The 25,238-nt window shown below is 46.4% G+C and overlaps 1 protein-coding gene and 1 pseudogene across 4 annotated transcripts in view; both read right to left on the minus strand.

Annotated features, from left to right (window-relative positions):
• The window catches only part of SCARA3 (scavenger receptor class A member 3), a 75,708-nt gene extending 50,728 nt beyond the window's left edge, over nt 1-24,980 (minus strand). For 3 of the 4 annotated variants that reach the window (XR_012016488.1, XR_012016487.1, XM_072796179.1), the window contains exons 1-2: nt 24,747-24,980; nt 496-594 (exon numbers count right to left, since the gene is read on the minus strand). Coding sequence is in view for 2 of the 4 variants with exons in the window: in XM_072796179.1 (XP_072652280.1) it covers nt 496-594; nt 24,747-24,753 (106 nt within the window). In the remaining 2 variants the exon portion in view is untranslated. Of the gene's footprint in view, nt 1-495; nt 595-688; nt 733-24,746 lie in introns of all 4 variants that reach the window. The other variant, XM_072796180.1, reaches the window with a different exon arrangement.
• On the minus strand, nt 6,505-10,247 carry LOC140615971 (small ribosomal subunit protein eS24-like; annotated as a pseudogene).
• Nucleotides 24,981-25,238: the final 258 nt, after the last annotated feature.

Genomic DNA, 25,238 nt, shown 5'->3' on the forward strand with positions numbered 1-25,238 from the left:
TCAAAAGGAATCAGAATTTCTGAGGGCTGTTTACAGGCTTCCTGGGGGATTACAATACATAGCACAGGTTGAGAACAGCTGTGCTAATTGAAACCCACCAAGAAGTCTTTCTCTAAGTAACAGTTCAGGTGGCATTGGTTTCTGAGATTATCCAAGTGCCAAGGGGGGCCCGGTAGGCCAAGTGGATGAGCCACTTGGGTGGCATGGGATACGGTGAAGGGGACAGTTCCGGGTCAGTTAGAGGACAAGCCCTGGGGGAGATGGCAGTGGTCCCTGACAGGTTTCAAGAGGAACCCTGGTGACAGATGTCAGTCGTGTCAAACCTTGACATCATCCATACTGCATAACCCAGGCCCATGCAACTCTTGCCTTTTCACCCTCCAGGAAGCAGTGGGGAAAAGGACAGCCAGGATTTTGTAGCCATGTAGGGAGGTAAGTCACCAGCGTGGGAATAGGGGCAAAAGGAGATCAGAAGGCAGACCACAGAGCCCTTACCCTCTTGTGTGCATGGGAAGGTCGGCATGTCCTCGTCGTCACCAGCCAGATCCTCTTCTGTAACACACAACGCATCTCCGTCGCCAGTGGCTGACCTCACTGTGACGGAGCCAGTGCTGTCAGACCCGGGGTTGGAACCTGGAGCCACACCCACCCCTCTCCAGCTGCCACAATCCCCACACCCCATGCTCACCCCCACCCTTGACTCCAAGTCAGGTCATTCAAGCTCCAGATGACCTGATAGTAAACAGAGGAAAAGGGAAAGAAGTTAAGAATCAAGTGACTGAGGAACCGTGATGTCCCAACACCTCTAGGTAAGGAGATTTTATGATCTCCCACAAGCTGGTAAAGATAGGCCAGCTCAGCTGTCTATTCTCTCTATACCTTGCTCCAACCCTTGGGGTGAAATAAGAAGGAATAAGAGCTGGTTGTTTGATCCAGCTCAGCATCCTTCCATGCCCTGGCACATGATAACACAAGCAGAATTCCTTTCTTCCAGGCCAAGGGTAAACCTGCAAGACTCTGCATTCAGCCTAGCCGGGGGGCCACAGAGAGGAGGAAGTGGGAGTGAAGAGGATACGAGACAGTCACAGACCTCTGCCTCAAACACTGTGTCATTCAGGACCTGCCAGGGCATGGAAGGGACCATAGGAGGAGCAGTTCTCATATGGGAAGGCTAATCTGGTACATGTTCCCTGGGATCGTGTGTTCCCCAAATAAGACCTAGGTGATGGATTCCCTCATTCAGAAGATAACAAGACCTGGTCCTTGGTAAATGATGAGGAGAAAGATGCCCAAAATAGGCAGAGTGAACCAAATTTCCCAAGTGGGTATTTAAGAACTGACCTAACCAGTACTTTTGTCCTGGGGAGTGGGTGTGGGTGGAGGGATGTGCAAGCTGATCATGACAACCAAATTCCTGGGAGATATCTGTAGAGGGGATTTTTTTTACAACCAGCCTCAGGGCACCTGGATGGCTCAGTCAGTTAGGCATCTGCCTTCAGCTCAGGTCATGATCTCAAATCCCACATTGGGCTCCCTGCTCAGCTTCTCCCTCCCCATCTCCCTCTACTTCTTGTACTCTCTGCTTGTACTCTCTCTCAAATAAATAAGTAAATAAATAAATAAATAAATAAATAAATAAATAAATAAATAAAATCTTTTTTTAATAAATAAATAAAATCTTTAAACAAAAAAACCTATGCCTCAAAATCCAGAGGCGATAAAAGAAAAAAACTGATACATTTGACTACATGACAATAAAATGAAAATGATTTTGCATGATCAAAAAAAAATTAATGACAAGTTGGAAGAAAATATTCACAGTATATATTACAGATAAAGAGCTAATACACCAAGTTTATAAAGAACTTTAAAAAATTCAGGAAATGAGGGATCCCTGGGTGGCCCAGCGGTTTGGTGCCTGCCTTTGGCCCAGGGCAGGATCCTGGAGACCCGGGATCGAATCCCACGTCGGGCTCCCGGTGCATGGAGCCTGCTTCTCCCTCTGCCTGTGTCTCTGCCTCTCTTTCTCTCTCTCTCTCTCTGTGACTATCATAAATAAAAAAATTTAAAAAAATTCAGGAAATGGAATAAATTAATCAGTCACAGGATACAAAATCAATGCATAGAAATCTACTGCATTTATTTTTCATGTAGGCTCCATACCCAGTGTTGAGCCCAATGCAGGGCTTGAACTCACAACCCTGAGATTGAGACCTGAGTTGAGATCAAGAGTCAGATGCTTAACCAAATGAGGCACCCAAGTGCCCCTGTTGCATTTCTATACACTAATAATGAGGCAGCAGAAAAGGAAATTAAGAAATCAATCTCATTAACAATTGTGTCCAAACCAATAAGATGCCTGGGAATGAACCTAACCAAAGAAGTGAAAGACGTATACTCTGAAAACCATAAAACACTGACAAAAGAAATTGAAAATCACACAAAGAAATGGAAAGACATCTCATGTTCATGGATTAGAAGAACAAATATTATTAAAATGTCTATACTACCTAAAGCAATCTACATATTTAATGAAATCCCTATTGCAGCATTTTTCAAAGAACTGGAATTAACAATCCTAAAATTTGGGGATCCCTGGGTGCCTCAGCGGTTTGGCGCCTGCCTTTGGCTCAGGCGGTGATCCTGGAGACCGGGGATCGGGTCCCACATTGGGCTCCCAGCATGGAGCCTGCTTCTCCCTCTGCCTCTCTCTGTGTGTCTTTCATATGAATAAATAAATAAAATCTTTTAGTAAAAAAAAACAATCTTAAAATTTGTATGGAACCTCAAAAGACCCTAAATAGCCAAAGCAATCGTTTTTAAAAACTGGGAGTATCACAATTTCAGATTTCAAGCTATGCTACAAAGTCATAGTAATCAAAACATATGGTACTAGCACAAAAATATGTGGAATGGAACAGAAAACTCAGAAATAAGCTCACAATTATATGGTCTATTAATTTTCAACAAAGAAGGAAAGTCTATGCAATGGGAAAAAGAGAGTCTCTTCAACAAACTACTGTTGGGGAAAACTGGACAGTTACATGTAAAGGAATGAAACTGGATCACTTTCTTACACCATATACAAGGATAAATTAAAAATGGCTTAAAGACCTAACTGTGAAACCTGAAACAATTAAAATCCTAGAAGAGAGCACAGGCAGTATTTTCTCTGACATCAGCTGTAACGACATCTGTCTATATTTGTTTCCTGACACAAGTGAAACAAAAGCAAAAATAAACTATTGGAACTACGTCGAAATACAAAGCTCCTGCAGGGTGAAGGAAAACAATCAACAAAACTAAAAGGCAACCCACAGAATGGGAGAAGATATTTGCAAATGACGTATCAAATAAAGGGTTGGTATCGAAAGTGTATAAAGAATGTATAAAATTCAACACCCAAAATATGAATAATCCAATTAAACACGGGCAGAAGACATGAATAGACATTTCCCCAAAGCAGACATCCAGTGGCTAACAGACACATGAAAAGATGCTCAACATTACTTATCATCAGGGAAATACAAATCAAAACTACAATGAGATATCATTGCATACCTGTCAGAATGGCTAAAATAAAAAACACAAAAAACATCAGTGATGGCGAGGATGTGGAGAGAATTGCACTGTTCACGGGAATGCAAACTAGTACAGTCACTGTGGAAAAGAGTATGGAGGTTCTTCAAAAAGTTGAAAATAAAACTACCCTATGAGCCAGTAATCACATTCCTGGGTATTTACCCCCCAAATACAAAAACATTAACTCAAAGGGATATACATGCACCCTTAAAGCAGCATTACTTACAATAGCCAAATTATGGGAGCAGCTCAAGCATCCATTGAGAGATGAATGAGTCAAGAAGATGCACTACATATACGTCACATGGAACGGAATATTATTCAGCCATAAAAAGAATGAAATCTTGCCATTTACAACAACATGAATGGAGCTAGAGAGTGTAATGCTAAGAGAGATAAGTCAGTTAGAGAAAGACAAATGTCGTATGATTTTATACTTGTACGTGGAATTTAAGAGACAAATCAAATGGGGGCGCCTGGTTGGCTCAGTCAGTTAAACATCTGCCTTCGGCTCAGATCATGATGTCAGGGTCCTGAGATTAAGCTCCACATCAGGCTCCCTGCTCAGCAGAAGTCTGCTCTCCCCTCTTCCTCTGCCCCTCCCCCTGGTTGTGCTCTCTCATTTTCTATCAAATAAATAAATTAAATAATAAAAACAAAACAAAACAAATGAGCAAAGGGGAAAAAAGAGACAAACCAAGAAACAGACTTAACTATAGAGAACAAACTGATAGTTACAAAAAGGGAAGTGGGTGGGGAAATGGGTAAAATAGGAATAAAATAAAATATGAGAAAATAAAGGACCAAAAGTCACACAGAAAAATGAACAAAACCCCTAAACAAGCAGCTAGGAAAAGAGATACAAAAATGTCCCCTAAATACTTCTAGTTATGGAATGCATAAATCATGGGGGAAAAGATACAGCATAAGGAATTTAGTCAATGGTATTGTAATAGTGTTGTATGGTGACAGATGCTAGCTGCACTGTGGTGAGCACACCGTAACATATGCACTTGTCAAATCACTATGCTATACACCTGAAAGTAATGTAACATTATGTGTCAACTGTAATTAAGAAAAAGATCCCAATGGAATATTACTCAGCCATTAGAAACGACAAATACCCACCATTTGCCTCAACGTGGATGGAACTGGAGGGTATTATGCTGAGTAAAATAAGTCAATCGGAGAAGGACAAACATTATATGATCTCACTCATTTGGGGAATATAAAAAATAGCAAAAGGGAATAAAGGGGAAAGGAGAAAAAATGAGTGGGAAATATCAGAAAGGGAGACAGAACATGAGAGACTCCAAACTCTGGGAAACGAACTAGGGGTGGTTGAAAGGGAGGAGGGCGGGGGGTGGGGGTGACTGGGTGACGGGCACTGAGGGGGGCACTTGATGGGATGAGCACCGGGTGTTACTCTATATGTTGGCAAATTGAACACCAATAAAAAATAAATTTATAAAAAAAAGAATTAAAATAGCATAAAAAAGAAAAAGATCCCATAACAGATAAAAAGATGTTCAACTTTATTTATAAGATAAATGCAATTTTTAATTTTTTTATTGGAGTTCGATTTGCCAACATACAGTATAACACCCAGTGCTCATCCCGTCAAGTGGCAATTTTTAATTTTTTAAAAAACTCATTTATTGGGATCCCTGGGTGGCGCAGCGGTTTGGCGCCTGCCTTTGGCCCAGGGCGCGATCCTGGAGACCCAGGATCGAATCCCACATCGGGCTCCCGGTGCATGGAGCCTGCTTCTCCCTCTGCCTGTGTCTCTGCCTCTCTCTCTCTCTGTGTGTGACTATCATAAATAAATAAAAATTTAAAAAAAAAAACTCATTTATTTATTTTTTTAGAGATGGGAGAGAGATAAAAGAAGAAGGAGAGAGAGAATCTTAAGCAGGATCCATGCTGGGGCTCAATCTCACAACCCTGAGATCATGACCTGAGCTGAAATCAAGAGTCAGACACTTAAATGACAGCCACCCAGGTGCTCCAAGGTAAATACAATTTAAAACTACTGTGTGAAAACATTTCTCACCCGTCAGAATGGCAAAAATGCAGAGGCTGATAATATTACTCAATTGGCCAGGCTATGGGGAGTTGGGGTAGGAATGCAAATGGCCTAGACCTGATGGAGGGAAATTTAACATATACATTTGCCCTTTGACAACCATACTTCTTTTTTTAGAAAATATTTATCTGATAAATCAGATTTATTTTAAAAATATTTTATTTATTCATGAGAGAGAGAGAGAGAGAGAGAGAGGCAGAGACACAGGCAGAGGGAGAAGCAGGCTCCGTGCAGGGAGCCCAATGTGGGACTCGATCCTGGGACTCCAGGATCATGCCCTGGGTCAAAGGCAGGTGCCAAACCACTGAGTCACCCAGGGATCCCTGACAATCATACTTCTATGAATTTATCCATAATATACACCTCCAACAATCTGAAAATATATATGACAAGGTTATTCACTGCAGGATCATTTGCTTAAATTGCAAAAACTGAGAACTATTTAAATATTCAACTATGGGAGATTGGGTAATATGCCATGGTTATATATACACAATGGGACTCTATGCAACTATACAGATGAATAAGGAAAATATCTAGTCACTGATACGGAGTCATTTACAGGCTATATTTAATAAAAACAGCAAAGTGCAAAGGAACATATATAGTATAACACTTTTTGTAAGAAAGAAGGTAAAATAAGAAAACATGCATATATCGGGCAGCCTGAGTGGCTCAGCGGTTTAGCGCCGCCTTCAGTCCAGGGCCTGATCCTGGAGACTCGGGATTGAGTCCCGCATCAGGGTCCCTGCATGGAGCCTGCTTCTCCCTCTGCCCGTGTCTCTGCCTCTCTCTCTCTCTCTTTCTGTGTCTCTCATAAATAAAATCTTTTAAAAAAAAAAAAAGAAAACATGCATAAATCTGCTTATCATTAAAAGAAACACAGGAAGTAAAAAAACAAAAAGCAATTGTTTTCTATGAAGAAGGATAGGGTGGGGGAAATGGGGTGGAAGGGACACAGGAGTGGCATTTCTCTGAGTGAAACTCTTTGTATGTGTGACTTTGTGACTTTTGAAAACATGTTAATATTTTACATATTCAGAAAATTAAATTTTATTGATCAAAATAAATACCCCAATGTGGAACCAAATGAACCTTACTTACATTTTGAAGGAATACAATAAGCATACTGAAGCAGGGGATGGGAAGGAAAGAAAAACTAATTTAATACCTTGCCTAAGATTATTTAATCTAAGTAAACTAAATTAGTTCTGAATATGTAATCCCTGTCTGGGATACGGTAGGATATAATTGGGGAAGAAATGCAAACAAATCTTAAACTTCTAATATAATTTTATTTATTATTATAGTATGGGTAAAGCAATTCTTAAATTATTTTAGGTTAATTCAAGACGGAGCAAATGAGTAAATGTGTGGATGTGGTTTGGACTCAGGGTTTTTCACTGTGGAAAAGGGGACCCAGAAATATGGAATGGGGGAGATAAGGAAGAAACTTTGGAGATGGATTGAAATCAGTATCAACATAAAGGTATCAACATAAACTCATAATTTCTAATATGTATAGGCACGTAGATATTCATGCTTATGTGCATATATAACATGTATATGTATCTGTATGTGTAGATATGTATATACATATAACTTTGTTTGCTGAAAGGTCCAGGAAGTAGAGACACTGACATAGCAATGCACACCCATAGCAACCCAAATCTTGGTGGCTAATACCATTTCCAACTTGAAAAAAGCCAGGGATCCTTGGAGGAATGGCTAATTCTAGGGCTGGGCTAGAAGGTAGGTAAAAGATGAATCTGGAACATCTTGGTATTTCAGAAATTAAAGGAATGCTAATAAATAAAAAAATAAATAAATAATAAATAAATAAATAAATAAATAAATAAATAAATAAATAAAACACATGATAGGGACATGCCATAAGGAAATAGAAACCATCCTGAAGATAACCTTACTGGCCAAATCTGGAACAATTTGAGCCCTAAAATAATTAAGTTATAATAAGCTATTACAAGTCATTGAAAAAATAGGAATTCATGAATCCATATTGCTGACAGACAGAAGGAAAGGCTCTTCATTTTTTTTAAGTTCTTAGTTTATTAATCATCTATTTAAAATATCTGCACAATCACCACAGATAAAGTCACTGAAGAATCTTTACTCCTTCTATTTTCTCATCTCTAGCTCACTTTTGGCCAGCACCAACACTGGCTTTTGCAGTCCCCCTGACTTTTTTCATTCTGTTCTTGCGTTCCTTTCCCTATTTTCTTGAGGTCTTTTTCTTCTCATACAGGCCATGTCTTGCAAGTCTACATTTGGGTTCATTTTTCTTTACATAATCCAAGGAATCATAAATCATGCCAAAGCCAGTTATCTTGCCACGACCAAAACGGGTCCTGAATCCAAATACAAAAATGACATCTGGTGTGGCCTTATATACACTTTGGCTAGGTTTTCCCTAATTTCTGTCTTAGGTACTGTGGCCTTTCCTGGGCGAAGAATACCACTGACCATTTGTTTCTGCTAAAGTACCTGGTTGGCCATGAACTTCCTAGTCTGGATAATTACTGTGTTGTTCATGATGGTGGCTGAGCTTAAAGCAGCCAGGGGAGGAAAGGGAAGAGCTCTTTCTTAACAGTAGTGCTGGAGTTGGGAAATCAGCCCTTTGCAATCAGTATACTAAAGATCAAATCAGGCAAGAACCATCACCAGATACCACCTTTAGGGAAAATTGTGATGAAGAGCAATATATATGCATGGTCTTAAAGTGTCTTCTTATAGAAGACTTATTAGTTATGAGGGAGGGGGAACCTCAGGAATTATTATTGGGGAAATGAGACAACACCTTGACCAGGTGATCAAAATTAACATCACCTAAGAGGGACAGATTTACACTGTGTGCCTTCAGATGTGACAGCCAGAGCAGCACACAACTTATTGGCCAAGAACGCATAACCCCAATCCACTCACCAGGAAACAGGAGAAAAACACAAACTGAGGATCATCACATTAAAAAAAGTTATGTGGGAGGGGGTTGTATTTTTCAAAAGTATCAGTCATAACAGACAATAAACGTGAAAGAGACAGGACAACTAAATGCAATCCTTGACATTAGACTGGATCCTGTGCTGGAGGAAAAGGAAATGTGCAGAGGATAGTGTCAGTCAACTGAGAACACTGGAATCCATATACTGTAGGTTAGATAAAGTATCAAGGCAAATTCACGAAATTTACAACTGTTCTCTGACATATTCCTATTTTTAGGAAATCCGCACTGAATATTTAGCAGGGCCATGAGGTATGTGCTTCAGAAAAAATTATGCTCGCCTATGTATGTGCGCATGTGTGTATGGATACTTCATTGAAAATCTTTGTGCATACAATGTGATGCACATGTAGGATTTTCTCAAGATAATCTCCTAAGAGTGAACTGACTGGATCAGATTGTAAGGATATTTTATTTTGTTTTTAAAGATTTTATTTATTTATTCATGAGAGACACACAGAGAGAGGCAGAGACATAGGCAGAGGGAGAAGCGGGGAACCCGATGCAGGACTTGATCCCAGGATCCCGGGATCATGACCTCAACCAAAGGCGGACGCTCAACCACTGAGCCACCCAGGTGCCCCTGTAAGGACATTTTAATGCCCTGGAAATAAATGAACGAACTGCCATCTGGAAACGGCACGCAAATTACACTCCTACCCGTATAGCGTATGATAGACACTGACATACTAGTTCCTCCCCAGTGAGTCTTACCATAAAAATAAATGTTTTTACCAGTTTAACTCAAAGCCTCTCCATGTTTTGTTTTGCACAATTAAAAGTTATTAGGAGGCTGACCATTATCAAGTGCTTTCTAGCCATTCTTTTCCATGCATTGTCTATATTTAGCCTTTGCCCATTTTTCTGTTGAGCTGTGGATTTTGTGTGTGTGAGAGGCTTACTTAAGAACATAACTTTTTATCACCTGTCTTGCCGATATTTCAATATATTTCTTTCTAAAACTGTTAAAGCTTGTGTGTGCACAGCTCTCAGGCCACCACAGTGCCTTCCAGGGGGAAGGGAAAGACCGGGGAGCTGTTGAAGGGCATTCACATTGTACCCCTTGATTAAACAGTAGAATCCTGAGGAGTCTGTCTGTATTCAGGACTCTTCTTCCAGAGGGGATTTCTGTGACTTTTGCCAGGTGCCAGGGGAGCTACCAATCTGGGACCACTGCAGTTTGAGTTATTAAACTGGATTGTCCAAGTATGCACACTGAATATATAAACTGGACTTCCGGCCCACATGAGGGCAAGCCTCTACTTACCTGGCACAGTCTTTTCCACCCTCTGGACTCTCTGGAGACATCCAGTTTCCTAGTCAGCTCTCTGGCAGGGGGATTCCCATCACCACTTCCCATCCTGTCCCTGCCCTTTTTCCAAGGAGTAGACTAGTGGGGGTGTGCTTCAAAATCTTTAACCAGAGGTATGGATATTGACCAATCAGTAGGAAGACTGACCAATCAGAAAAGACTGGGACCAAACAAACAGATAGAAAGGCTGTCCCAGGGTTTCACAGGGTGACACAGGGTGACAGGCTTTACGGTGAAGGTCTTCCAGCCAGCTGCCCCCCCCCCCCGCCCCCCGCCCCTGTAAGACTTCAGGTTCCTGACATCCGGCTTCTGTATTTGTTCACTCTTGGGTTTCAGCTCCTAATCTGAATTTTTTTTCTTGGTCTTCAGAAACTTCCTCAGTTTTCTTCCAACTTTAGCTATGCATTTAGCAGTTCACTTGTTGTTTACTATATAAACTTCATAATCCAAGAATATTTTAAGCTGGGAACACTAGAAGTAGAAGCTTGAAGTTTTTGTTTTTCTTTCTTCCCTTTTTTGATGCGATAAAAATTTGGGTCTTGCCTTATGGCCATCTTCACCACAACCCTATATGCTTCACAGTCTAAAATATCACTTGGGGAATGCCTGAGTGACTCAGCTGTTGAGCATCTGCCTTGGGCTCAGGGCACAATCCCAGGGTCCTGCAGGGAGCCTGCTTCTCCCTCTGCCTCTCTCTCCGTGTCTCTCATGAATAAATAAAATCTTTAAAAAATATATAATTTCCATGGACAAAAAGAGGAAAAGTTTCAGAAAAGTTAAGAATGTTGCTTCACAGCACACAGAATATGTGGTGAAGCAGAGATCTGAACTCAGGAATCTTTTTTCTGTCATACCTACTGCCTCCTTGGAGTAACGAGCAAAGGTCCCATAAGTGCCAAGAAATCTGGCCTCTGCATCAAGGCAAATGGGTAGAAGTGAAGGCGGCTGGTGCCGACAGAACATGTGATGGGGGCTCGGAGGCTCTGGCAGTGACCTGGAAGCAGCTGGAGTGGTTCCAAGACCTCATTTCCCAAACCCTGTGCAGTTGTGACCACTGGTCAAGATGGGAGCCAGAAGGCAGAGTGGGCAAGGACACTGGGTAAGTGGAGGCACCCGGAATGGGCTCAGGAAGGGAGGGACTGAGGGGGACCCCAAATTAAAGATGCCACCAATCATTGCCATGAATGCCTTCTGCTGTCGTCCAGGTCACGGCTTATATGCCACTTCTTCAGTGGCCTTCCTTGAGCTCCCAAACTGGACCATCCCCTTGTTATATATACTTCAGCATGGGCTGTGTCCTCCCATTGTAGAAGGCACTATACCTTTCATTATTCAGCAGCTCTCTCCCCCAGTGTTTAAGATCTCAGGGCAGGGAATGTGTCTGTCTTGTTCTCTGTTTTATCCAAACACCCTAGAGCGGCGGGTGGCCGTGAGTAATGCTCAACAAACACAATTTTAAAGGAATCTATGGGGACACGTGGGTGGCTCAGCGGTTGAGCATCTGCCTTCGGCTCAGGTCGTGATCCTGGAGTTCTGGGATCGAGTCCCACATCGGGCTTCCTGCAAGGAGCCTGTTTCTCCCTCTATTTCTCTGCCTCTGTGTGTCTCTCATGAAAAAATAATAAATCAATATTTAAAGGAGTCTATGAATGATTTTACATTACATTTTTAAGTCCATAGTTGCACGTGGAATCGCCGGGGAGATTGGTCAAGACACCAAAGTTAGTGTCCCACTCTCAAAGTTAATTTGGGGGAGGGTGGAAAGCTGGGATTATATCCATTAGTGCATTTGGTCCTTATGACTAGCCTGAGAGATAAAAAGGGTGGGAAGCCACTCTTCCCATTTTATGGGTGAGGAAGCAGAATTGGGGGTGGCCAACAAGTCACAAAGCCAGCCAGTGGCAAAACCTCCTGAATCCTGGCTGATTTCCTCTCTGCAATAAAGGACTCGAGGTAGCCTCTCTCTGATAGAGCAAGTGTGTTCTCAGGTGTGTGTGCACGAGTGTGTGTGTGTCTGCTCGCCCTGCAGGGGGTGCGTATGGTGGCAGAAGGAGGGCTGACATGGCAGGTACCACTGATTCCCTCATAAAAAACCTAAGAAATCAATCTTTCCAGCCCTGCTTTGTGTCTCAGGCTGCCATCCTGTCATCAATCTGCCAACAGTTTACGAGGGGGGTCACCAGGATTGCCATCCTGCTGCCATAAATGTAGGTCTCAGATGAGGCAGGCTCGGATCCCGTCTGGCCAAAACCTCACCCTAACCAGCCAACCTGTCTCAGCCCCGGATGATCTCAGCCAGAACCACGCTGTGCGCTGTCGGGTTTACCGCCGCCGTGGTCCCCAGGGGAGGTATTCCTTCCATTCTTTGGAGCAGAAATGGCTTCTAGGTCTTCCTGCCCCTGTTTCTCATTTCTCTCCACCCCTTGATGATGCTTCCCTACCCTCCCTTGTGACGAGGCCTCCTCCCTGTTCTGGCTCCAGGGCCAATTTCATCACTTCGCTGTTTATAGCCTCTGCAAGGGATCTGGGAGGACTTCAATCAAGCAAGGCTGACACTGACCTTCCGCAAACATCCCCCCCCCCAAAAAAAAGCACACAGCTTTGTCATAGCTTGCCTCTCCCATTGAGGGCCCCTCAAAATTGGCCATCGTCAGCACGTGGGAATGAAGAAAGACCCCCATTCCGGTACTTTGCAGCCCATGGGCAGGGAAATGATAGTTGCCAGGACAGAACTTGGCTCTCTGTAGACAAGGGGTTCACAAGTATTTGGCGCTGTTCCCTCTGTTGACATCGCAGCTCCATAATTCACGCCCTCTCTGATCCCCAAAGGGGTCTCCTCCTTTTTCTAAGCCTTTGGACTTCCTGTTCTCCAGCACTGGGCCTGCAGGCCGGGGGACCGCTAATTTACCTACATCCGGAATGCTCTAGCGACTCTCCACTTCAGCCTTGTTCATCTTAATGAGGACATAATCCAAAGCATTTGGGAGGCTTTTATAAGCCAAGCCCTTTGCAAACACCGGCTCATTATATTCACATTACACCAAGATTGTTCCGGTCGGGGACAGAGGAAGAAACAGAGGGGAAGCACCGAGAAAAGTTTGGCTTGGGGATACAGAGGCTATGATTGATCAGAGGATGATTGATTAGACAGGAGTCTGTACTCCTTCCTTGCACAGAGGCCAAGTGGGGTGGAGAGAGACAGAAGATGAATTTTCTTCCCCCTCTTCGTCTCCCCTGCCTTCTGCTGTGATCTGACTTAGTGCTGGGTACGCCGGCTTTCTAAAGTGTTTTCAGAGTCAGGGAGGGTGGGAGGAACTTGCAGGTCACAGAGCCCATCTGTCATGGTACAAAGGCTTGGAGAGGTGAAATGACCTGCCAGCTTGTTAGTGGTTCCTGCATGTCCAGGGAGCTGAAGGAAGATCCAAACACACATACAGAATGCTTGCAGGCTGGCCTATGCCCAGCTCAGACAAGCCACAGAGCTGGGATAAGCCTTCTATATCCAGGCCTGATGTCTGTTTACATCTCCTTGAGGTCTGAAATCTTCCTCCAGCCTCAGCCAGCACAGGGCTGATCGCATAGTGGGTGTTCAAAAAAAGATGGGTTTGCTGACCGTTTTTGAGAAGGCCTGCATCCCTAGTTAATTCTTAACTTCTGCTGTTTCAATTAAGAGCTCATTTTTATTAAAAAAAATAATAATAAAGATTAATGACTTTGAATATGGTTTAAATTTGGTTTATTCTTAGTTCTCCATGTCTAGGGGGTTTTGGGGAGTGCTAATGCATTGAGGATGCAAAGGCTTAAAGCAGCAGGCTTAAAGCAGCAGAGGCTTAGCATTAACATCCGGGGCCTAACGTTTGAATTGAAAAGGAATGAAGGGGGAGGGTGCAGCAGAATGTAGGGTCTGTTTCCCCTCCCTTTCCCAGAACTAGAACAAGGGATATGATATTCCTCTTCTAAAGCTAAAAGGCCTCTTTTTAGGGAGGTTGGGGGAGTATTCTTTTTTCCAGTGGAGTCCCAATTAATTACTTTAGAATACCATCAGCATTTTACCACCCTCTAAAATAAGGCCCTGGCTCTTCCCTGTGTCATACATAAGTTACCCATGAAACTGAGGACTTCTGGCATGCTGAAGATTGAAGGAACCGGAGTGTCAAACGTCATGGACTGCCAGGTGTCTGCAATGGCTCAAGAAGAGGGCATGTTGCAGGCCATGGGTATCTGAAGGGAGGCTAAGTTTCCAGAAAGGGAAACAGGCTCTAAGGCCTTCTATCTCTTTTTCTTTCCTTTTCCCATCTTCCTGACTCCAAGATCAACTGTGACAAGAGGGGGTGGGCTTCAGAAAGGACATTGAAGAAGACATGGTAATGCCAGGACTATAAATAAGTCTTTGGGAAGGCCACTCTCTCAGGACAAACTTGGGACAGTGTCAACAAGCTGTCCCAGTTAGCAAACATCTAAACCAATTTCTGCTTCCCCTGTTCCAGAGGCCTCAAGGGATTACAGCTGTCACGAGGGAATATCCGGGTTGCAGTAATAAAGAAGCCAGACCCAAGAATAACTCACCAAAGGCACAGCCAGGCTCTCTACTCTTCATCTAGTGATCTCTACAGAAATTGCAGGCAGTGTGCTTAAAACAAATTAACCAACTAACAAAAAATCCAGCAGCCTTTGAAGGCCAGTGCTGCAAGCTCAGACTCACAAAATAGGGGCACCCACCAAAGATTTGAAAGAGCTTCTGTTCCTCTCATACCTGAGGTCGTAACAGCTGACTCAAATATCAGGACAGCCCCAAGAGAAACCACATGTTTTTAGCCTCTGCTCCCACAGAGCCACGTAGAAAATGCGATGGAAGGTGCACGTCTTGGCACATTGCTCGGCGTGACTGCTGACTCTGTTGGGGTTGAGCTCGGTTCACTCCTCCCTGGAGGTGAAAAACAGCTGGGACCTGTGAACCAACTGCTAACTCGCCTGTGGTTGCCGACTCCGGCTTTCTTTTGGTTGACCAAAAATATGAAGTTAATTTACTCCCTCAGCCTTTCTGGGACAGCAATCTTCCGTCAGAGTCAGCAAGGGGGAGAGATTCGAGGAACTGAATAAAAGGTCTTTCTTTGGGAACTTCAAGGAACATATTTTGATGATTATCTTCTACGGAGTTCACAGAGTGGGTTTTCAAAACAGCCAATTGGGTCGGTAAAAATAAAGATTTCAGAGTCTTCTCAGGAGCCAATGCTATATTTAAAGTTGCAGCATAGCTATAGTTTAAGGTTGGAGAATGCTATAATTAAGGTTGCAAGATTGTTTTCATTAGAGCCCTTCCGCCATTAACCCCCTCCCCACACGCTTCCTGTGGATGCATCTCTATTCCGGTGGGAATCTGTCTGCCCCACTCTGCTCTAATGAATCTGGTCCTTCCCTTGCAGATTCTCCTGCTCATCAAGTTGTCATGATCTGATTCCCTGCAATAATCACCTCTTTTCTGCTATTTCCTTCCTAAAATCCCATCCGATGCTCTGGGACAAGTTTTTTCTCTCCTCCTATCACCTCTGTCTGAAACCTTGTAGCTGGCCCACAGCCTGTCTTTGCATTGTGGTCATGGTCACCACACAGTGTGAGGGAAAACTCACACCCTTTATCCTAAGCCCTCTTTGTCCTCAGTGACTTTCCTCCCTTTTTCTGCCCTCTGTGTTTCCAACTGGAGCACTGAGCATCAGGGTGCTGCAATTCTTCATCAGACAGGATTTACCCACACTGTGCAGACTCCTGGCATTCTAAATGCCACCAGCAATCCCTGGTCACTGTGATAACTCCAAATGCCCATCCATTTCTAGATACCCCTTCAAGGGGTGGTGTAGCCTCCAGTTGAGAAGACAACACTGTCTATTCACTCCATGCCAACAGACCCAACCCTCCCCATCACATACACACTGGTCCTCCTCTGTGGAGGCAGAAACTCCTCTGCTCCCCTTGAACCCTAAAGTCCCATGGGAATGGGGGAGGAGTGGGAATCACCAGTTGCTCCATCTTCTCTGTTGTCATTTCTGGATCTTCAAACCCTTCATTCTCCCTGTGTTTCACCACCTGAGGTCCTTGCTCTCTCTCTGTCTCTCTCTCTCTCTCGTGGGGACTCTCTTCCCTTCTCTCAGCTTCGGGTGCAAAAGAGAGGGCATACCATCTACTCACAGAAACCAACGAAGTGATAATGACAAGTACCTGGCACATGGTAAATACTTGATAAATGGTAGTTGTTGTCATCTTCCTTGGGATTTTTTTCTGATCCTACTTGAATTGCTACTATCATTTATTATCCTTTCCTGGTGCCCTCATGCTCAGGACCAATTTCCAACTTTCAAGAAATCTATTTTTCAGGGTGCCTGAGTGGTTCAGTTGGTTAAGCATCTGACTTGATTTTGGCTCAGGTCATGATCTCAGGGTTGTGAGACTGAACCCTGTGTAGGGCTCTGTGCTGGGGATGGAGCCTGCTTGGGATTCTCTCTCTTCCTCTCCCTATGCCTCCCTCCCAATCTCTCTCTAAAAGAGAGAGAGAGAGAGAGAGAGAGAGAGAGAGAGAGAGATTAAATCCATTTCTCAAACTATGCCCTATGAAACACTAATTCCAAAATATTCTTTGTGAAAAAAAGTTCTTCGATCAAGTAAGTCTAGAAAATGCTGCATACTCTATACCATCTTAAAACTCATATTAACATAGTGAAGATTTTGACAAGTTCTGAAAAATAAAAAACCCACTCCATTCTGTGTTTAATTTTATGTTCCTCAAACATTTGATCATAGAACTTCCTGCCATTCTTGAAAAAAAAAAAAAAAGATATATTGAATCCCATGGAACTAGTATACAGAGGTGCACCTAGTTTGAGGATCACTGTTCCAGATAAGTACATTGCCTGGACTGGGTTATTTTTTTTATCCTGTACTCCTGCCATCATCTTTAATGGAGGGAACATCTGTTAACGGTCCACTGGTTCTCTAGACCTCAGGCTGGCTCCTAGACCTGGGATCTATCTCTTCTTCACTGCAGCCACAGCTTAGCCTGTGAGCCTTCTGGAACATAAGGCTTCCTGTGGTTTCATCTGCAGGATCTCAAGGACCTCTCCCACTGCTCACCCCCACTCCCTGCTGCACTAAGCCTTTGCATGCCTTACTCTATCCTGCCTTTAGTCTGGTCCCCCGTGATAAGCTTCAGCTTGCTGGAGCTATTAGCTTTACCTTCTGGAAACTTGTGCCCTTCACCCACTCAGCCTGTTTTCTCTGCACTGCACTGGGGAAACCCAGCCTGGGGTGGGGGCACATCAGAGAGCAGTGTGCATTTGTCTTCAGTTCAGTTCTGCCACCTGGATCCTTGCTTGCTACTCCTCCTCTTCTCAGCTTACTAATTTCCAAAGATGAGCTCACTTCCTCCTTTTCTGAAAAGATCAAAATTCTTCACCTTCCTCAAACTCTCTCCAGGTGTTACACCCCAAACCCAGTGGGAACGAAGGACCTGCTTGTGCATTTGGAGCAGTGTGGCATCCCATTTTCAAACTTCAAATGGGCATGCCCTTTGATTCTCCAAACCCCCTTCTAGTTTTTTTCCGCAGGGGATACTTAAACAATGAGGCAAAGATCGATGCATGCTATGACAAACGCAAGGAAAAATGTAAAGAACTCAGATGCCCAATCCCTCAATGAGGAATGGGTTAAATAAATTACTATAAAGTTGTATATGGAACATTTTGCGACCATTTAAAAAATAATGCAGGTCTATATTTTCCCCAGGGAAGATACCTATATTTTATTATTGAATTTTAAAAGTACATATGCAGAATAACATGGAAAGTATAATCTTATCCATATGAAAAAAAATCTGTGTGCAAATATACACAGAAAGATTTCTGGAAGAACGCTCATCCTAATCTTGTCAATGATCTCTGAGGAGTAGGAGTTCATGTAAGTACTTTTTTTAAAAAAGGTTTTATTTATTTATTCGAGAGAGAGAGAGAGAGAGAGAGAGAGAGGCAGGCAGAGGCAGGCTCCATGCAGGGAGCCCGACGTGGGACTTGATCCCTGGTCTCTAGGATCATGCCCTGGGCTGAAGGTGGCACTAAACTGCTGAGCCACCCAGGGATCCCCGTAAGTACTTTTTCCCCCCTCCCTCTTCTGAACTTTTCAAAAAATTTTTATAATGTGGATGTTATAAAAAGATTAAATGCAACAAGTCTATGCCTGTATATGTCGGTTCTTCCCTTTCTTTGGGTACAAGATCCTTTCTTCTTTCACAGGCAAAGCTTTCCCAAGCTCCCTCCTTCCTCACCACATGCCCGTTTCCTCCTCTCTCCTCTCCCTCTCCCTTCCAATGAGCCACCACCTCGAAAACCCCTTCGGGCCTGCCCCGCTTCTTACCGTCACTACTCAGCGGTCCCTTTTGCTGAAACTTTCCTAATGCGAGGCCTCCCTGCACCTTTGCTTCAGATCTACCCATTGCCCTCAGCCCGTGTGACCTGGCTTTCTCCAATTGATGAACTCTGCTGATGAACAGTCAACACTGTTGACCACTTCTTCCTTCTTGCAACTTTCTCCTCTCAGTTTCTGTGACATGAAAACCAGCACAGTTCCCTGCCTGGGTCCCTTACCACTCCTGGCTCTCCCACAAGTCATTTTCTTCCTCCCATTTTCTAAAAGGAGAAATTTTAATTTTCCAATGTGCACTCAAGTCATTAGGGCACATCTCTGGGGAGAGGCAGCAACAGGCCATCTACTGACAAACCCTTCCAGGGCCTCTCCAAAGTCAACAGGACACAACTGGAAGTCCTTGGCACCGCTCTCAAGGCCTCTGGGTCCAGTGGCTCCCCAAGTCTCTGAACCAACTCTCCACTGCAGGCCAATCTCACTACCCATAACTGGTTACCTGTGACAGAAATCCGACTTTCCCCAACACTACTTCCTGCCCCTCCTGACAATCCCCTGAGTGACCTGATCCAAGTTTTGCTCAGCCTTCAACTCCTCCTGAAAGCCTCTCCAAACTGCCCCAACCTGTAATGCTCTTTACCCCAAATCTACCGTACGGACCATTCATTTGTTCTGTTCCTTCATCTCCCTTTGTGATGTGATTTTCTTCTTAAGTGTGTACGTCTTGTCTGCCTGAGGGCAGAAACCATCAAAGTGTGTGGCAACATCCCAGGATAACCAATACCTTAGCTTAGGTTCAGGTGGATGTGACGGTGTCTCATCTGAGCCTTGAAGGAGGCATCCACAGGTCTCTATTGACAGGTGTTCGGGACACTGTCAGAAATATGCGTCTGGAGCCCAGAGGAATAAACCTGGTATCATCAGCCTCTCCCCACATGTCAAATCCACAAGACTGGGTAAGACTGTTCAAGGATGGGGGCTTCCTAAGAACCAGAGGCTCCACAGATAACAGATTCATCCAGAAGAGGAGCAGCTAAAGAAGAGACAGGAAAAGAACCAACACAACCCCGAATGGCCTCCTTGGGGTCTCTCTCACGACACACTTTAAGTCTTTTTTGAATGATTTGGGCACACATCTGGAGCGTACTAGCAAAGGGCAATCACCTTGAGGGAAAGGATGTTGAGCTCTTCTTTGCATCTTTCTTGGCCCTTAGGCACCAACCAACAACCGAGCCCTGACATTTGGCAGTTGGTCAGTAAATGTTAAATAGAAGCATGAGTCTTTATTGAATACCTACATTAGGTTCTGGGGATACCATGGTGTTACTCTTGCCTTTAAGGATTTCAGCCCAGTGGAGGACTCAGATTTACTCACTTGCAAATGTAGGGGATACCTCCAAGGTGCCAGGCACCGTGAGAGAGTGAGGCAATGAAAAGGGAGATAGGGTCACCATATTTATGGACCTCACATTCTAACACTACCCTGTGGGCTTATTCTGAGAGAAAAATAGATATAGACCAATAGATCGATGGATGGATAGATAAAAATATAAATATAGATATATAAACCCTCCATATAGAGTGGAATATTACACAGCCATAAAAAGGAGGAGATCGTGCCACCTGCAACCTAGGGGGTATCATGCTAAGTGAAATAAGTCAGCCTAAGAAAGACAAATACCATATGATCTCACTTATAAGTGGAATCTGGAAAAAAAAACAACCTAATAAACAGAGAGCAGAATCAGAGCTATAAATATAGAGAACAAACAGATGGTTGCCAGAAGGGAGGTGGGTGGGGGGGATTGGCAAAATAGGCGAAGGGGAGTAGGAGATACAGGTTTTCAGTAATGGAATGAATAAATCAGCATATAAGGCACAGCAGAAGGAATACAGTCAATGACACTCTAACAGGGTTGTATGTGATAGATGGGAGCTACACTTGGGGTGAGCACAGCGTAATATATAAATTTGTGCAATGTTGTACACCTGAAACCAATGCAACATTGTGTGTCAACTCTACTCAAATAGAAAAAAATAAATACATGTGCCCTCTCAGAAGGAAAGACAACAGAGTAGAATGTTAGAGCTGGGAAGAACATCAAAGCTGGCCCAGTCTACTTGCAGATGAGGAGGCCCAGAGACTACCAATGACTTCATCAGAGTTACTAGGTTATAAAGCTGGTGGGTGATAGGGCCAGCTCTCACCTTGGACTTCAGTGCTCACAACACACACACACACACACACACGCACACGCACACACACACATCTGCTAAATTAAACATAATCAAACATGGGCAGTGTATATATACGAGTGATGAGTGGCACAGTTCGTCCTGCTGCAGTACCTGCCAGTCCTCACACCCTCACAGCTGCCTGTCCTTCAAGAAAACTGCTAAGCTATTCCAGCAAACAATTCTAACGGAGAAGCAGAATTCTTTTTTCTCTCAAATTTAGCTTTGGAATTTAGCTCGGTTATTAAAATTACCCCAGATGGATGGCACCGTGAGTGCGGTGTGTGTTTGTGTCTGAGGGTTTGGAGCTAATCTCTATCATCTGAGCCCTCGGGTCCACCAAACTGATCTGTTTAGTGGCTCTCTGCACCCTGCCACCTTAGCTCCTTTTCTTTTAGACTCAGGCTCCTTCTTGCACCTAAGGTCTGGGGATGGGGGTGGGCTTTCCAAGGGGACCCAGTCTGCCCACTCATTGAGTGGATGATCTCCTCGGCCAAGCTGTGGGTGGTAGATTTTCCTGGAATCACATTGCTGTATCCTGCAGCCCTTTTTCTCCCTGTCCGCCCTTTGTCCATGGGATGTGGGCACTGGTCTCTGATTCTGCAGGGAGGGGCTGTTCCTCCCACGCTTGGGGAACAGGGGGGTGTGGCTCTGCCCTGTATGTGGCAACTGAGGACAAGTCTCTCAGGGGCAAAGAGTCGCTCGTGCTGTGGGCCTGCTTCCAACCATCTCTCCACTGAGTCCCTTCCGCTCCCCAAGTGGTACTCAGGCTCCAAGTTCCTGGGCTGAGTCACACTGCATCAGAGCAGGATGGGCCTCAGGGACCACCCAGGAGAAGAATAAGGCTCAGAGAGGGAAACGCTTTGGCCAGAGCCTCACGTGGGGCCAGGAATAGACTGACTCTCAAATCACAGTGAACCAGGCTGCTTCTAAAGGTGTTGGGGTGGGGGGCGCTCATACACCTGGGAGGGATCCCACCGCAGGACCCTCACACCACAGGTGTGTAAACAATCCCACAGGTGACTGTTAATGGCTCAGCCAAGCCAGTGGGCAGCTCCAAGATGGGCCATCACCAAGGGGCTGGTGACAGCTGTGTGTACCCCTCAAGTATGAGAAGGGCCACACCTGGGGCTAGGTACCAGCCTGCATCAAAAGATGTGGCTGCCTGGGAGGCCCGGCCAGAGACAGGCAGGCAGGCAGGAGGGGCTCTGGGGTGGAAACAGTTTGGCTGGCAGAGCAGGTCCTGGCGTCCGGCCACCGGTGGCGGTGCTCCTCAGCAAATGCGTTTTCTTGCCTAAGTACCGTCCCCACGAACACCCCTCTCCCCCACCAAGCATAACATCACCATGTTTTGCTTTGAGGGGGGATAGTGAATCTTTGCCAACAGATGTAATTCTCAGATTGAATGTGGGGCCTTTGGAGGAGGGTTTGAAGCCAGTTCCCCTTGGGGACGGGCCAGTCTGGAAGGGCCGCCCTGCTTTGCTGGGCACTTTACTTTTTCCATGTGGGTGAAAAAAAAAATCCTGATTCTTCATAGTCCACAGATCCAAAGGCCAAATATTTGCTGTCTGCCCTGCTTTTTCCATCTCAGGTAGAGATGGTAGCTCTTCCTGGCTCCTGGGGGACTGGGGTGGGAGGGGGAGGGGAAGGATGAGGGAAGACCCTATAGGGAGGCATCCTTGTCTCCCCCCCACACCCCCCGCTGCAGCTTTGCAGCCCATGCCCCTGGGATGTTTTTTTTTTTTTTTTTTTTTTTTTTTGCCCCTGGGATGTTATGGGGGATCACAGAAGGTTTCCTGGAGACTGGAGGAAAAATACATGAGAGCTGCCCCCAAGGCCCCAGTGAACAGGAATTTGGCCCCACATGGTGGTGAGGCTGTTGGTTGAAAACTGGGAAAAGGAGGTGAGAGGGGCAGAGCTTGGGAACCCAAGGAGGGAGCCCACAGACTTCCAGCCAGCAGGCCGGGAGGACCCAGAGACCTGCTGCCACGGTATGGCCCGTCCTCCTCCAAATGTTCATCCACACCAGCTTGTTCCTCTTCCACTCAGAGGAATGGAATTGCCTCGATGAGTTTCAAAAAGGCAGGTCATGTGCTCCTAACTCCTTCCTCTATGGGAGCAGGATGTTTCCTCCATTTGGGAGGACTCCTGTCCTGCTTCTCTTCACGGCACTAGATTTTCTCTTACAGGGTTTGTCAGGAATGTTGGTGGAGCCAAACCACTCTGAGTATGTGGAGCATCTTACCATCATCATTAAGGCCCCTGTGGTGAGATGCGGTCTAAGACCCTTCCGGAGGCTTCTGGGTAATGACCTGCCCCCCAGCGGGCTAACGGGGGTGGGTACAGCACCATAGATGTGGTAGCTGAAAGCAGGAGCTTGGTGGGTGCGGTTCCTCTCTGCAGCCAAGGGAACTCCCTGGGGTTGATTATAACTTGCTTGCCTCATCCCGGTCAGCCCAAGACATGGCGAGGCCATTGGGAGACACAAACAGAGGGGCCAGAGGGAAGGAAGCACTAGAGAGGCAGGGGTATGTTAGCCAGGGCTCTGGTCTGGAGGTCAGGCCCCTGGGCTCTGGTCCCCCTGACTAACTGTGACTTTTGAGCAAGTCCCTTCTCCTATCCACAGGACCAGCAACATCATCTGTAGAGCCCAGCGCAAAATGAAGGCATGAGGGGACCTTGTTTAAAAGTTATTAAGAATTTCAAGACCCGGGATCCCTGGGTGGCGCAGCGGTTTGGCGCCTGCCTTTGGCCCAGGGCGCGATCCTGGAGACCCGGGATCGAATCCCACGTCAGGCTCCCGGTGCATGGAGCCTGCTTCTCCCTCTGCCTGTGTCTCTGCCTCTCTCTCTCTCTCTGTGTGTGTGACTATCATAAATAAAAAATAAAATAAAAAATAAAAAAAATAAAAAAAGATTTTCAAGACCTTAAACCTCGTATGAGGCCTTCCGAGTGTGGGGACCTATGGGGATGTACAGGTTCGCAGACCTGTGAAGCTGCTCCTCTACCTGTTTGGGCCTCAGTTTCTTCAACTATACAACATGGAGGCTGGTTCAGTCAGAGGTTTGTCCGTGAGCCCCTTCTGTGTAAAACACAAACAGAGCTGCTTCTTCAGTATAGTTTAGAGCCCTATAGATGATCTCAAAGGTCTTATTCAGTCCACACATTCAGTGAGTCAGAAAGAAGCGGGGGAGGTTCTCACTGCCGGGAGCACGAGCACCTGCCAGAGGTGTTAGGGAAATATTTAAAGCAAATATTTAAAGCACGGGACAGAGCATTAAAATCCTAAAAGGTTCCCTATCCCATAGGATGATTCCAATGTCAGAAAATGAGTGTGAAGACAAAGTATGCTTTCTCCCCAGGCCTTGAGAAAGCCAGGCCCAGATAGGAACACTGGAGACCAAGTCCCGCTCCTGTGTCCATCCATCCCCGGGACCTGGCTGCACGGGCCACCGTGGGGATGACCCTCTGCCCTGCCGAGAGCTCAGACCCAGACCACTGGCCTTCCCCAGCTGCCGAGTCCCTGGGAGGTCAGAGGGCAGGTCGGAGAGTCCAGAGGTCCCAAAGGGCAGGGTCTGGGCTGAGGGGCTTGGACACAACGAGTCTCTCCTGAGGACGGGGCTGCAGCTCTTGGAGGAGAATCCTAGGCCTGGAGCCTGGTGGGAGGCTGGGTAGAGGCTGCAGGAGCCTCGGAGGTGGGTCCCCTGGATGGAGATTTAACACTGCCCGACGGTGGGGCTGGTGACATCTTTCCGCGCCCCCCACCCCTCCGGTTCAAGCGATCAGAAACTTGTCCGGAATTTGTAACTGTTCTTTAGGGATAGAGTGAGAAGAGGACTGTGAAGGGGGCTGCGTGTGAACTCTCCCCCCTCCTCCCCCCTCCTCCTGTCCCCCCGCTGGAGACCTGGGGCTCCCTCCCAACTCCTACTTGGGCAGGAGGATCAGAGCCCTCCCGCCCCCCCAGAGCCCGGAGCTCGACCCTCCGCAGCCCGCCAGCCGGAGAGGCGCCCGCCGCGCCCGGGCGGAGGCGGGGGGCGCGGGGGCCGGGCGGGGTCACCGGGGGCGCGGGGGGGGGGGGCGCCTCGGCCTCCGGCGCGCGCGGGGCTTACCTTTCATGGTGCCTCCTGCGGGGCCCCGGGAGCGCCCCGGGGCGGCGGCTCGAGCTGCAGAGAGGCGGGTGAAGCCCGCAGCTCCTCGGCCCGCGCCCGCCCGCCGCCCTACGCGCCGCCCGCTGGAGCGCCCGGCTGCGGAGGCGGCGCGCCGAGGGGAGGGTCCGCGGGGTCGCAGCCGGGGGGCGCGGGGCCGCCCATCCCGCCGCCCTCCCGCCGCCCGCGCGCTTCCCGCTGGAGGCCGGCGAGGTCTGCGGCCGCCCCGCGCCCCGCGCCCCGCGCCCCGCCCCGCCCCGCCTCCCCCCTGCCCGGCGCGCTCCCTCCCTCCCTCCCTCCCTCCCTCCCTGCGCGCCACTCCCCGGGCCCCGGCCCAGACCCACTTCCTCGGGAGTTTCAAAACTGCCGCCGCCGGGCCTCTTGGTGCCGCCGCGGGTCCCCGGCCCCCCGCCCCGCGGCCGCGGCGCCCCGGGGAGCGCGCGGGGGACCCTCCTC

Source organism: Canis lupus, chromosome 24 (assembly GCF_048164855.1).
Source record: "Canis lupus baileyi chromosome 24, mCanLup2.hap1, whole genome shotgun sequence".
NCBI classification, from domain to species: Eukaryota; Metazoa; Chordata; class Mammalia; order Carnivora; family Canidae; genus Canis; species Canis lupus.